Genomic DNA, 14511 nt, shown 5'->3' with positions numbered 1-14511 from the left:
AAGGGAGAATATCTCAGCGAGACCCGAGACGGCGGCGGGATGCGCGAGGCGAGTCGAAGGTGGAAGGATCGCGCGTGGAAGATGGCGAGGAGGGAAAGCTGGAGAGGTGAGTCGAGTAAGAGGGTGGGGGAGGAGAACGGGGCCCACGGTTGAAGCAGCGGTGAGCAGCGGTGAGCAGCGGGCCTCAGGAAAGAGCGAGTGGAAGGGAGAGAGAATGACAGGCTTCTACGTGACGGACGAAGAAGCTTGTATTCTGATATAGGCAGTGGTATGGCGAAATGGTAGGGGGGGGGGAGGAGGGAGGTGGGAGATGGGAAAGAGAACCGAGGTAAGAGCGAAGAAAATGAGCGTTCGGAGAAAGAAAGAGTGACGAGGATGGGAAATCAAACGTTTCTTGACACGAAAGACAGGGAGGGAGCGAGAAACAGAAAAAGAGGGAGCGAGTTGTTAGAAAGAGCGAGTGGGACCATCGTGGAGCGAGGAAATGCGGTAGAACCACGGTGTGTTTCTCAGAGCGGACAGAGAAGGTGATATCGATAGGCCATGCCGGGGTGATCGGGGCAAAGGCATAGATAGAAAGAGAGAGAAAGAGGGAGAACGGAGATATAGGGAACGGGAGAAGGATGAAGGGAACTGACGGAGGGGGAGGGGGGGAGAGAGAGAAGGCCCCGATGGATCGGAGAGGGACGGCGTCAGCCAGCCCGAAGAATGCTTCTCCTTGGCAGCGGCGAAGTTCTGGGACCGGCTCGGTTCAGTCGAGTCAGGTCAGCCCTCGGGAAGGCGACATTCTTCTTCACGGTGCTCACGTTCCGCGTTCTTTCGGGGGCATTACGTCGCGTTTATCGCGGCCCCGTCGTGTGTCTCGTTACGTTATCCCTCCTTTATTTTCTATCTTCTTATCCTTTTTTCCATCGGCCCTAGTGCCGACTGCCTTCGCAGTTGCGCACGGTTCATCTTCATCCCCTGATAACCAAGCCTACCCCGAGGCGCGCGGCCGCGCGCGCGCGCGCGCACGCGAACCCGTTGTGTTGCTCGTGAGATTGCTTTACGATCGGCGAACCCGAGTGAGCGCTGCATCGCGATCGCGTGAACTTCCTGACAATTTCCGCGAAAGATAGCGCGAGTTCGGCGGCGAGTCGCACGTACTCGTAAGTGAATCGCGAATTCGAGTCTGTCAGAATTCGGTTAGATCGATACTCTTGTGAGAATACATCGTAAATCATATTCTTTCTATTTGTGCTCCGGATATTGGATCTTGGTGTGTCCTCTGTGTAGTGTTTATGCGAGATTCTATCGGGCTCGATTTAAGCTTTAGTGATAAATTCATGGATTCTGAGAGATTCGAGTGTTTGACGTATAGCGAGATATAGAGATATAGAGATTGCCACGAAAAATCGTTGTCCATTAATTGTTGCCAATCATCTCTTTTCAAGAGGAATTTTGTCGTTTGAAAAATGCAATATGACAGAGCGAAGCACGTGACGTAGATGCGTGTGCCTGGAGCGCAAGAGTTGAAAAAGGGAAGCTATTTCTTCGGAGGAGAATCCGTTCTTGGGAAGAAAGATATACATTTTCTCGATTCTATATCGCGATTGCGAATTGCTAATCGGAAAATCGAAACGTTCCATTCTCGCGTTCGCGAAGCATTCGCGAGCATCCACAGACGCGCGTTTCGCGAGGCGCGGCTCTCGGCGGGTCACTGCCCCCTCTGCCGGGTGAAGTCTCCTCTCGTATACACTTGACTTTTAGCGGCGAAGGAAAGGAGAAGTAAAGAGGAGAGAACGAGAGGGGGAGATATATATATATATATATATATATATATAAAAGGAAAGAGTGTGTGAGAGAGAGAGAGAGAAAGAGAAAGAAACGGATACAGAGAAGAAGAAGAAAGACGGAAAAGAAAGCACCCACCAGCTCCGAGTTTAAATCGGGACTCTGATCCAGGTGGGGAAAAAATGCGACGCATCACCGGACAGAGGATGGCGGTTCACGTCGTCGCGCGCGATTAATCTCCGTCCTTGGAGGAATGTCGTGGTACGTGCAATGCACCGGTACGTAGACGCGGAAGACGACAGGATTATCGCCGGCCACAACCATGAAGAAGAAGAACGACAGGTAGTGCGTAATCGGAGCGCGCGATTTTACGCCTACGACGAGTCACCGTAAGCCGAGATTTGGCTAAGGCAGGTGGGCGTGTCGCGGCGAGACAGAAGAGATGATCATAAGGGGATCGATGATCCTGACCCTTTTTCTGGGACTACTGTTGGTGGTGAACCAAAATGGCGGCCAGGTCGTCGGCCAGGACGCGGCAGCGACGGCGGCGACGGCGACGGTGGCAGTGGCCGTGTCTAATGACTACTTTACTTTGCATAATCTACCTCAAAGAGTCACGCGGTTAGTGCCACGAAGATCACCGATGTTGCCGCAGGATAACACCGCGGCGATGGGTCTGGCGATGCAGAGTAGAGCGGTTGACACGCGGGTCCAACTCGAGATTAGGGAGGGCGAGCCCAAGGGTACCATAGTCGGCACGATACCGGTGAAGCCTGACTTCACTTACAGGTTCAATGAGCCACCCCAGGAATTCGTACTCGATCCAGAGACTGGCAAGATAAGTACTGCTATGGTTCTCGATCGCGAAGCTCTCAGCAGCGATCGGTTTGATTTAGTTGTGCTCTCGAGTCAACCGACCTATCCGATCGAAGTGCGAATTTTGGTTCTTGATATCAACGATAATAATCCAGAATTTCCGGAGCCTAGTATCGCGGTTACCTTCTCGGAATCGGCTGTCGCCGGTACCAAGCTATTGCTGGACGCTGCGACTGATCGAGATACACCAGAGAACGGTGTGTTGGACGATTATTTTATCGTGGACGGCAATACGGATGACAAGTTCCGTCTGGAAGTTACTGGGGATCCAGGTGAAACGTCATACCTGCACCTCGAGACTACTGGCAAGTTGGACCGTGAGCAGGTGGAATTCTATTCTCTCAACATCTGCGCGCGCGACCGCGGCCGACCACCGCGACTGGGTTATCTACTGGTGAACGTGACGGTGTTGGATGTGAATGATAATCCGCCTGTATTTTCACAGAGCGACTACGTGGTAGCGTTGAACGAAAGCGCACCAGTCGGCACCAAGGTGTTGACGGTGCACGCCACCGATAAAGATTCAGAAGACAATTCTAAGCTGATATATTATCTGCCGGACAATGAGCGCAAGTTCACAATCGATCCAGAAACTGGCATCATCACGACAGCCGAGCCGTTAAAATGTCCTCAACAACGTTGCACGGGGACACGTCCAGGCGGTGGTTGCCCTAAGAGTTGCGTCATCACAGTCTTCGCTCGCGATCACGGTGTGCCTAAGCAAGACGGTCGTACTTACGTGACGGTAAACCTATTGGACGCTAACGATCACGATCCTGTGATCAAATTCAATTACTTTCCACAAAATGCGGGTTTTGCTACCGTCGACGAAAACACCGCCAAGGACTCGATCGTCGCGGCGGTAGCGGTGATCGATGATGACGAGGGTTTAAACGGCGAGACCAGTGTGGAGATACGTGCTGGTAATGAGTTGGGTCACTTTCGGCTCGAGGTTACAGAGAGTTTCGACATCGTGCGAGTCGACGGCCGGTTGGACCGCGAGGAGATCCCCAAGTATAATCTCACAGTGGTTGCTACCGATAAGGGCACGCCGCCCAGATCTGCTACGGCTTATCTCGTAATACACGTGAATGACGTCAACGATCACGAGCCGGTGTTTCAACAAAGCGAGTACTCGGCGGTGCTATCGGAATTCGCACCGATTGGCAGTTTCGTCGCTAGCATCTCGGCTACGGACGCGGATTCTGGACTGAACGCGCGAATTTATTACGAATTCGGTTCGGGTAATGAGCAGAATTGGTTTGCCATCGATAGTGACACCGGTTTGGTCACCACTGTGGCTACCTTGGACCGCGAGGTACAAGGTAGCATCGAGTTACACGTATCGGCACGAGATGGTGGTCCGAATACTAAATACGCGTCCACGCATCTCAAAATAACGATCCTCGACGAGAACGATGAGGTACCACGCTTTCCCGAAGACATCATCGAAATCGCGTTGTCGGAGAATACGGCGCCTTATAGTCTAATAGCTACTCTCACAGCTGTTGATAACGATCAAGGTACGAATGGTAGCGTCGCGTACAGCTTTCATTCTAGTGTTTCGCGTGATTATTCCAAGACTTTTGCTCTGGATGCTCTGACCGGACAGTTGACAACCATGACCGCTCTGGACCGAGAAACCATAGCAGAGTACAGACTTCTAGTGATAGCAAAAGATCAAGGCACGCCAGTACAATCTTCGACTGCTACCGTAGTGCTGACATTACAGGATGTCAACGATAATTCGCCAATTTTTTATCCTTGGAAATATCTAATGTCCATCTCCGAAGATATTTCAGCAGGTACGACGATAGGTAAAGTGACGGCGACTGACGCAGATGCTCGGGAGAATGCTCAGGTGAAATACACTCTGGAATCCGGCGGCGACGGTCTCTTCGTGGTAGAGGAGAGAACCGGTGAGATTGTCCTGCAAGGTTCTCTACGGGCTGTACACAAGACTCTTTATAAGTTAACAATCTCAGCGAAGGACATCGACAATCAGGTGGCAGCCAAGAATGCCGTAGTAGAAATTATACGCGAGAAACATCTGGAGCACCTCGAGTTCGATACTTACAACGGCTATGAATTTCGCGTTCTTGAAGATCATGGCGATTGCGATTACGTTACGTCTGGTAATCGGGAAATTGGCTCGGTACACGTTACACAATACGGTAGCACTAGTAAAGTGAGCTATTCTATAATATTTGGTGATCCTAAGGGTAACTTCAGAATCGACGAGAATACTGGCGTCATCAGCACTACTGGCTGCCTGGATCGCGAGCGTGTCGCTTATTACAGCCTGCAACTGTCAGCGCGTGCCAATCTCGCGTACGGCCAAACAATCGTTAACATTACGGTGCAGGATGTTAATGACAATCCTCCGAGATTTCCCAGGGGTGAGTGGGCCGATGAGATCCTACAGGAGAATGCGGCGGTGGGACAGGAAGTGTGCCTCGCTCGGGCCAGAGATCGCGACGTCGGCACCAATTCCAGGATTGTTTATTCGTTGACACATAATCCAGACGGACAGTTCAGAGTCGCCGAAAATTCTGGCATTATCTATCTGAATAAACCAATTCGTGCACCACCTGGTACAACCCTCCATCTAGAGGTGACGGCGACTGATTCCGGTAGACAACCACTGTCCGCTCAGTACCAAGTTCGAGTCACGATCGAAGATGTCAATGATCACACACCAGTTTTCCGATTGAGCAGCTATGAGACTTCACTATCAGAATCTACGCCAGTCAACGAGCGTTTCTTTTCGCTAATAGCTCAAGACGCAGATCTCGGCAACAACGGAAGGATATTATACAGAATTACCGATGGCAATACGGAGGGCCGCTTCGGCATCTTCCCGGATGGTCAGCTGTATGTGAAAAATGAGCTTGATCGCGAGGAACAAGATTATTACGCGCTCGAGGTTACTGCATCTGATCAGGGTAGCCCATCACGGAGCTCCGTGGTCCCGGTGGTGGTGCACGTGATTGATGAGAACGACAACGCGCCCGAGTTTACCAATAGCAGTTTCAGTTTTCATCTACGCGAGAACGAGCCGCCTGACACCTTCGTCGGCAAGCTGCTGGCTACTGATCGCGACGTTGGTCGTAACGCTGATCTCATATTTTTGCTCCCGCTCATTCAGAATGATTTCGTGGTCGATCCAAGGAACGGTTTCATCAGATCAGAGCACGTGTTCGATCGTGAACTCTTAGTAACCAATACTGGCAGCAACTATATCAATTTGGAAGCCACTGTTATAGACAATGGCATTAATCGCTTGCGTGACCGCGTCAAGGTCACCATCTATATCACCGATATTAACGACAATGTTCCACAATTCCAACGTCTACCTTATCGGGTGCAGATGAGCGAAGGTGCCGCGATTGGCACGCAGTTGCTAAGAGTCTACACGACCGACGCGGACGAGGGCTTGAACGGAGATGTGTTCTATTCGTTGGAGGACGGCAATCAGCATGGCCATTTCATGATAGATGAGGCTACTGGGCAGATCTCGCTGATGAAGGAGCTTGATCGTGAAATGTCTGATACATACGTGCTGACTGTTGTGGCACACGATGCTGGTTTGGAGACACGATTGTCATCTAGCGCGACTGTTCATATCGAAGTGCTCGATGAGAACGATAACGTGCCGTTCTTCGTCGACAACAAGTCGAGGATTTCTGTGCTGGAAACTATGCCAATCAACACCGAGCTGTTACGTTTCAAGGCCACCGACAACGATCTCGGACCCAACAGCGAGTTGACATTCGCTATATCGGCCGGTAACAAGAGAGACACGTTCTATATTGATCCGCTGACCGGTATTCTGTATCTGAGAAAACCACTTGATTACGAAGAGCAGATACGTTACACGCTTAACATCACGTGCAGCGATGGAGGTCATCCACGGCTCAGTTCGGTCACTAGCCTAACCGTCGAGGTGATCGACACCAACGACAATCCGCCGGTGTTTCCGAACACGGCAATAGTACGTCAGATACGCGAGGGTATCCTCGTGCGAACACCGATTGTCACCATTACCGCCGAGGATCCAGATTCAGGCGATAACGGAGTGGTCAGCTACTCGATCCTTAGCCAGGAACCGCAGGATCAGGTGCGACGTTTCGGTATCAATCCATCGAGTGGGGTGATCCATACGTTGCTTCCAATTGATCGCGAAGAGGTGGATACTTTCAATCTGGTGGTGGTCGCTACCGATCAAGCACAACCACCAAGCGCACGGTTGTCTGCCGAGAAACAAGTGATTGTGTTCGTCGAGGATATCAATGACAACGCGCCAATCTTCGTTAGCATGTCGGCAATAGTGTTACCACCTCTGAGCACTGGCAACTTCAACTATCATCAGACCGAGGATATTCAGGTCATGCAACTGCTAGCTCGCGATCTTGACTCTAGCACCAACGGCCTGGTGACGTATGAATTACTCCGTTCTAGCGTCAACTATTCGAACATGTTCGAGGTTTATCGTAACACCGGTGAGCTCATTATGAAACTTCCGCAATCATTCTCAAAAAGTAGTCTCTTCGAACGAGCTCCCTTCAAATATCAAGTAGGCGTCCGAGCGACGGACGAGGCGGTCCAGGCGGAGCGTCGTTCGTCCGAGACTTACGTGACCTTGATCGTGCCGGGCGAGGACGGCGACGATCAGCCGATTTGGGAGCAACAGGGTCAGATCGAAGGTAACGTTTATGAGAACGAGCCGATCGGCACGAGTATCTTGCGCGTGAGCGCGTGTAGTCGTCAATCGAATATCGAGCTCGAGTATTACGTGACGAACGTGACCGCCGGCGACGGGCCCCAAGTTGATCGGCTATTCGACATCGACACGAAGACCGGTGTGCTGTCCACCGCGGCCCAACTTGATCGTGAGACCGGCGTCCAGTGGTACGAGGTGGAGCTATACGCCATCGGCATCGGCGGCACCAAGCCCAGTACGACGTCCACCAAAGTAAGTCCGTACCGCTTGGCTTTTTGATTGATCGTCCCGGTGATATTAATGATGCTTCCTTCGTCGGCTCCTGAAAGATATTCGGTGCTTTTTGTGTGCCGTGCCACTTCCTCGTCCCGCGCGCTCTCGCCCCGCGTAATGTAATTTCTCGATTGCCGGATAAGACCTCTTCTCGCGAGGCGGGTGAGCGAACGGGTGAGTCAGGATCGTCAGGACCGTCAGGATTGTCGTTTGCGGTACGAGATTTCGCGGGGATATTATAATTGCTCAACTGATATTGCGCGAGATGGATGTGACAATATGATTGACGTCAAAATTATTAAGATACCTGTTTTATATTTCATAGATAATTTTTGTACATTTATTTTCATTCTAAGCTGTGCAGGTGATGACGTGATAATTAAAATATACACACACAACATATATATGTGTTGATAGCAATATATGCTTTTTTTGTGTATATAATTGTATATTGCACCCGAATTTTCCGGAGAAGCAGAAGTAAAATTTATCGCAGTTATATTGTGTATTGTATAATTACACGTGTATACGTAATTATTTTTATTTCTGCTTCTTCGAAAGATTCGCATTTAGTATACAAGAGAATAAAGTATTAATAAATTAATTCTCATTTTTAATGAAAATACGTACACAAGCTTGCTGAGATTCAGTTTTTCTATTTCATGTACTTTCGTTACCGTTTTAATTAAATGTACAGTAAGCTGGTTTGTGAAATACAGACAATAATTTTACGCTTGATGATTAATTATTCAGAAGATATTAATGATGTATCAGACATGGAAGGGAACTTTATTAAATCGGATGTGTATACGGACACGTGTAATTTCTGAACAAGTTGCTAAAAAAATCCATTTCCTTAAACATTGATATTATTGACGAGAAACAAAAGTATTACAATTATCAATATTCTTTATTTGTTATGTAATTCGTTACTTAATTGTCTTATAAAAAAAGTAATAATAATTTATAATTTAATTTTTGAAATGCAGTTTTCTTTAAGCTCTGATTCGTATAAAGAGTAGACAATAGGGAGAAATTTGCCACAAAAATGACTTTTAATAAATTTTGATCTATATATCACACTCAAGGATAGCAGTCAGTAATTAATAGTTACAAGAGCTTTGATACGATATTATTATTGAAAAAATTACAACTTTTGGGAGCGAGATTTCACTATTAACCTTATCTCTATTCATCTTTTCTTTTGACGCTATTTCCGTGTTCATTAATTTCTCCTTCTCACTCTCGATGACATAATAATTAGAGCGGCAACGTATGTGCGCCGCGTATCTTTCACCAGACAAGCGATAATTCGACTGACTGAGAATTGTGTTACGCAACAATACCCTTAATGCAATTAAAGCCGACGATAGAGTGATACACAGAGAGATAAAAGGAATGAGAAAGGGAAAGGGGGGGAGGGAAAGAGAAAGAGAGGGAGAGAAAGAGAGAGAAGTGACGAAGGGAGTAAGGAAAAGAGAAATCTTTGGAGATGAGAAGCGATGGATGGAAGGACAACACGCGCACGGGGAAAAGGACGTGCTCCTCTCGATAGCGAGAGAAAGAGGAGGTAGAGAAGGAGGCGAAGAAAGAGGAGAAGGAGTGGACAAGGTGGAGGAAGAGGGGGGAGGAGGGGGATCGTGAATACGAACGGTTTACAGCCGGTTCAGTGCTGCATAAATAGGGCTTAGGACCCGGGACGTTTTCTCAAATTACAGGGCGCGTTTCAAATTTATACGAAAGCACCACACCGCGCCGCCACCGCCACCGCTACCACCGTCGCCGTCTGGTCTCGTTTTATTAGAACGAAGCATATCCTAATTAATTCGAGCTTTTTTACTCTGCACTTGTACAGGGTGTCCCACAATTTGCAATCTTGTCTTTATAGTGATAGAATTTTCAAGCAATTCGGCTATCCTTTATCGAAGATGTCGAGGTATTGATACGTTGAGGAAAGCAACTGAATGACAGAACTGTGTATCTCGTTTTTAAAATTAATTTTAATGATAACAATTAAAATAAAATTACACTTTTCTATTAATCTATCAGTTTATTACAGATATTTATTAAGATATCTCTTTTATTGTGCATATCAATTAAATGATTTTTAACATATTTTGTAATGAATTCTTTATCCTTAAATCTTGAAGAGGAATCTTTGAAACTTTGATTAAATCTTCTCCCTACAACATTTAATTGAAATTTATCGATCTCATTCTTCTGCTATTTAAATTTTTGTAAATCTGGATTTAGAGGAAAGGCCGTGGACTTAAGGATTAACCGCAAGCAAAACTATTCTATTCCGTTTTACTTTGCGTAAGGGATTACCTAGAAAATCGGGAATCTTTCGTAATCGATATTCACGTGGTACCGATATTCCATTCGCGCTCCTGCCACATCTTGGGATTGGAGGGCAGGCAAACGGTGGATGGCAAGAGACGAGGAAGAAGAGACGGTTGTAACGTAACGGGGGAGAAAGAGAAAGCGAAAGAGAGAGCGGGAGAGGAATAAACGACAAGATGAACCGCGTGCCAGGAAATCAACTCGGATTCGAGTTCAGGCCTCTGGCTCTCTCTCTCTCTCTCTTTCTCTTTCTCTCCCCTCTCTCTCTTTCTCTCCCGGTAGTTCGAAGACTTGAGAAAAACTTGATCTCGGATGAGCGAGCGCAGCCCTTACCTTTGCGCTCGCGCGAGCGCCGGGGCCTTAGGACCGCTGAGAAGCGCACAGTCGGTCCCATCTCTACCCCCGGTGTGCGTCAACGCCGCTTTATTTCTGAAGATCCTTTCCTCTGTCCTCCCCCCCCCTCCCCATCCCTCCATTTCTTTCAAGCCGCCTACCGTCGCCCTTGGCTTCTCTTCGTCTCTTCGTCTACACGTTTGTATCTCTCTTCTTCTTAAATTTAATCTTTTATTTGGTAATGTTGCTTTCGAGAAACATGATTCTTTTATATTGTGCTTCATGTACCGCCTTTTGCTATTATGGTGAAGTTCCAATTGATGTTGCTGTCAAGGTAACAAACAAAGAGTTGGTTTCTCTTAGCTTGAAAAAAAGTTTGCAGAGGTCAGTTACAGAAAAATTGGATAAATATAAAGGATTACTAATATTTTCTTCGAAATCCCTTTAAATAGACACCAAATTCCAGTTTGAAATTATATCTTTAACTGCAATTGAAAAGATGTCTTTCAGATTTCGTCCTATTCAAATAAAATCATAAATAAAACAAACTGACACATCTATATAGCAACTACTGGTTTATGAAAACCAATAAAAAATTGAAATTTTGATAAAAATGTTTTCTCTCGAAAAATGGTATTATTCTAGCAATTTGTATTAATATAAAAAAACATCTCTTTAATATTACTGATTATTTATATAAATTATGATTCCAATGCTTCTAAAAACTCGGTCTCAATATATGTAATATCTCTCTTTCTTTTTCTGTCTCTATTTCTCTTCCTTTCCTCTCGTGGTATCTTTTTCTCCTCCCACCTTCATCATTCGCTATGGGATCCACGACTCTTCGGGAATCGCCGACTCCGCAGTTCGGACGTTTTTGTTCCGCTTTCGGGGCTCGTTCTTTTCTGGTCCCGCGCACCGTTCACCGTTCATCGTTCACCGTTCACCGTCTTCGTGGCCTCCCCGGGGCCGTCCGAGGGTCCCTCTCGGGCTACTTCTCCCCCGCGCTCTCTTACGGGCCAAAACTGTCCTCTTTTTCGTCGTACGGACGGCATCATCGGGCTTCGTCCACGTCGACAGCTTTTTGTCCGGTCCCCGAAGATCACGGCGGGGTTGTGAAGGCGGCATACGGAGTCATACCGACGAAACACTCAAGCAACGCCCTTTGTCTAACCCTTTGTGCGACGGCATTTCTATCTGCGAAGGCCGCGCTTCCCACGAAGCGTGACTTCAATTATCGCGCAATGGGGTTCGCGTCTGGGTCCAGAGACGTACGGCGAAGTATATATCCCGCGATGCCGCTGCGCCGATGACTTCAACGCACGTGTGTTCATCGTTCGTGCCTCGAGTCCCCTGTAACGCAATAATTTTCTGCTCACGCTGGATACTCGACTTCGAGATCCATTAAATATACAGGGTGTTCCGGAATTCTACCAGATGTTCCTCTAATCTCTCTCTCTCTCTCGCCAATTTAGTAACCATTTTTATCGTTTGTCTTCATTTTACACGTTTAACCTTGTTGCGTCTTTAAAAATAAGTCGCAAATTAAAATTCTATGAATGGATTAAAGCCATTTAGAATGAACTTAAATTCTGTTGAGTATTATATTGTCATTGTTTTTTCTATCCTAAAGTTTATCGCATATTCTTTATCTTCAATATTATTTAAAAATTACAGATATCACGATATTCTTGTTGAACAAATGAATTGACCAAAGAACCTACGCGCGCGGCGACAAAAATTTCCAAAATATACAAAAAGAAAAATAACATTATTATTTTTGTATAACTTGTTGAAACCGTTAGACAATCACGATGTGTCATAGGTATATTAGTTTAGAATCAGTTAGGAAGTTAGTCGAAGTCACGACGTACTATCACACGTTTGTTCTCGCGTTTGTGCTCGAACGAGAACGTCGACAAGAAGTAAGTGGCACGTCATTTAATTTAAGGAAGTGATTGCGAACGTGATGTTAACGTATGTCACGAAGGTGTGAGATTCGAATCGCGGAACCCACACGTCCGTCCTCGCCAGCCACGGGTGGGTTCTGCGCGAAATGTAGGCGTGATACTCATTTTTCCTGCCGATAAATTTATCTACAGACGGGATGGGAACGAACGAACATAATGTCGGCGCTAACGTACGCGCGCGAGAGCGGGAGCGTCTAATAATAGCCGGCAATAATTACGTCGACCGTCGTGATTAATAATGCACGGTTAAACGCGTTAAACCCCGCAATTAACTCTTTCTATTTCGCGGTCTCGCGCGGCCGTTACGCGATCGCTTCAACGTGTTTGCAGATTATTTGTTATCCGTTACATTGCGCGAGAGCGAAGGTATATAAACTACCCCTGTACGTCTGTTGTCCATAAAATGACAGTTCGCATGTGATTTAAAAGTCTCAATTAAGAGTTTCTTCCATATTGAAAGCTGCTGATGGAAACAGAAGCGAGATCGAATTGAGCTGGATTAAATAAAGTAGAGAGAGAGAGAGAGAGAGAGAGATTAAAATAAAATATATTAAATTTTTATCGACATAAAGTTATATGTCAAGCAAGGAAGTTTTTGATTTGTGTTTAATGGTTCTCGATAATTTTTCTACATTAACGCCCTCTTTAGTAATATCTCAATAATATTTTATAAGTGACGCATTTTCTTTTTATATTTCTCCCTTGTTATTATTAACCTAGTTTTCTTTATTTTTTATAAGAACAAAAGATGTATAAAATAAAAAGAGATTTCGATAAACATATTTTGATAAAACCAGGTCTTGTTAACATTGTCAGGAAAATTGATCGGTCGCGTTTGTTCGTTATATTTTTTACGATAACTATCTCTCTGTATAACTATCTCTCTCTCTCTCTCTCTCTCTCTCTCTCTCGATTCACTTTATCACTATGTATCAATATCGAGATACAATCAGACGTTTGTGGCATGCGACGTTTAACTGGACCCGAAATCTCGCTCGTTAGTTAAATATTACGATCGTCATTTAATATTTCTGTATCCTGATCGCGGATGGAAAAAATCAATCTCTTTCCCTTTCTTTCTTCCCTTTCTTGCTATCATTCGATTACGAACAAGAGATACGGCACGTCCGTTATAAAAAAAAAAGAAAAGAGAAAAAAAAGAAGCGTTCGCGAATTTGCAATTTCTACTTAATTATTTAGGACGTTTTTACTGGTAATTAATTATACTCAGATATGATCTCATATCTGTATCTGCTCGCGGTCGCGACTTTTCGGTGCCGCCTCTCACGTATTAGCAAACCATCAGCTACTGATTTAACCAGTTGATGTCTCGATCATCCGTCATCTCCACTCTAATTTGAGTACGTGTGACCTTCTCGCGATACACGACCAAAAAGTAAATGATAAAGCGCACGAAACTGTTGAATCGTCATTTATTATAATTTCCTGTCAGCGGTAGTTTTCAACATCTACTAAAACAGACATATTTTATTATTATATATTTCTGTCTCTATACGGTGTCGTTTTTTTGGAAAAGAGGAAGAATTAATTAAAACTTCATTTTCACTGTTTAAGCGATTTTAAAATCGTTTCACTTTGAATGGGCGTACTTTTGTAAAATTTTTAACAAGTCGCGAATAGCCTTTTTATTTAATGCTGTCAATCAATAAAGCCTCAAGTACATCCTAAATGATACTTTTGCACATGTAAAACTTACGAGAATAAAAACATTTTACTTTTCATAAATATAGTTATAATGTTTAATTTCATGTATCAGAGTTTCATGAGCGTTATTATATAATAGCTTCAAGTTTTCTACGAAGAAGGATATAAAGAAGGATATTAAGTTAGTAGACTTGCATCCCTGAAACTTGAAGAAATTTAAAAACAGATTTGAGCTCGTGTCGGTGGTACGATTGTACGACTTCCCGTCCACTTTCGTCGCCAGTATTCTAGTTCTTATCGCCGTTACTTGTTCCGTTGTCGGTCCCGCACAGAGAATAGTAGCGTTCGGTCATCTATCTGTTAATGAACCCACCTGCAGCGGCGGGTTTTACGACGCGGATTACAGAGAAAACGAACAAATTTCCAATGATACATTTATACAGGGCGCGCACGCTGCGCTCGATCCGACTCACGACGGCCGGGATAAAGAAAGAAACGCGGGAGAGATGGCATCTTTAATGCTACGCTAATCTTCTACTCTTGCTCATCATCATC

General features: G+C 45.6%; 1 protein-coding gene across 1 annotated transcript in view; it reads left to right on the top strand.

Moving 5' to 3' along the window:
- The first annotated feature begins 2389 nt into the window (after window positions 1-2389).
- ft (cadherin-related tumor suppressor fat) overlaps window positions 2390-14511 on the top strand; it is a 110345-nt gene continuing 98223 nt past the window's right edge. The window contains exon 1 of the mRNA XM_018521686.1: window positions 2390-7624. Within this exon, the coding sequence (XP_018377188.1) occupies window positions 2417-7624 (5208 nt within the window). The 5' untranslated portion in view covers window positions 2390-2416. The remainder of the gene's footprint in view (window positions 7625-14511) is intronic.

Source organism: Trachymyrmex cornetzi, unplaced genomic scaffold (genome assembly GCF_001594075.2).
Source record: "Trachymyrmex cornetzi isolate Tcor2-1 unplaced genomic scaffold, Tcor1.1 scaffold99, whole genome shotgun sequence".
NCBI classification, from domain to species: domain Eukaryota; kingdom Metazoa; phylum Arthropoda; class Insecta; order Hymenoptera; family Formicidae; genus Trachymyrmex; species Trachymyrmex cornetzi.
The sequence above is the reverse complement of the archived record's forward strand: the minus strand, read 5'-3'. Positions and strand labels throughout refer to the sequence as shown.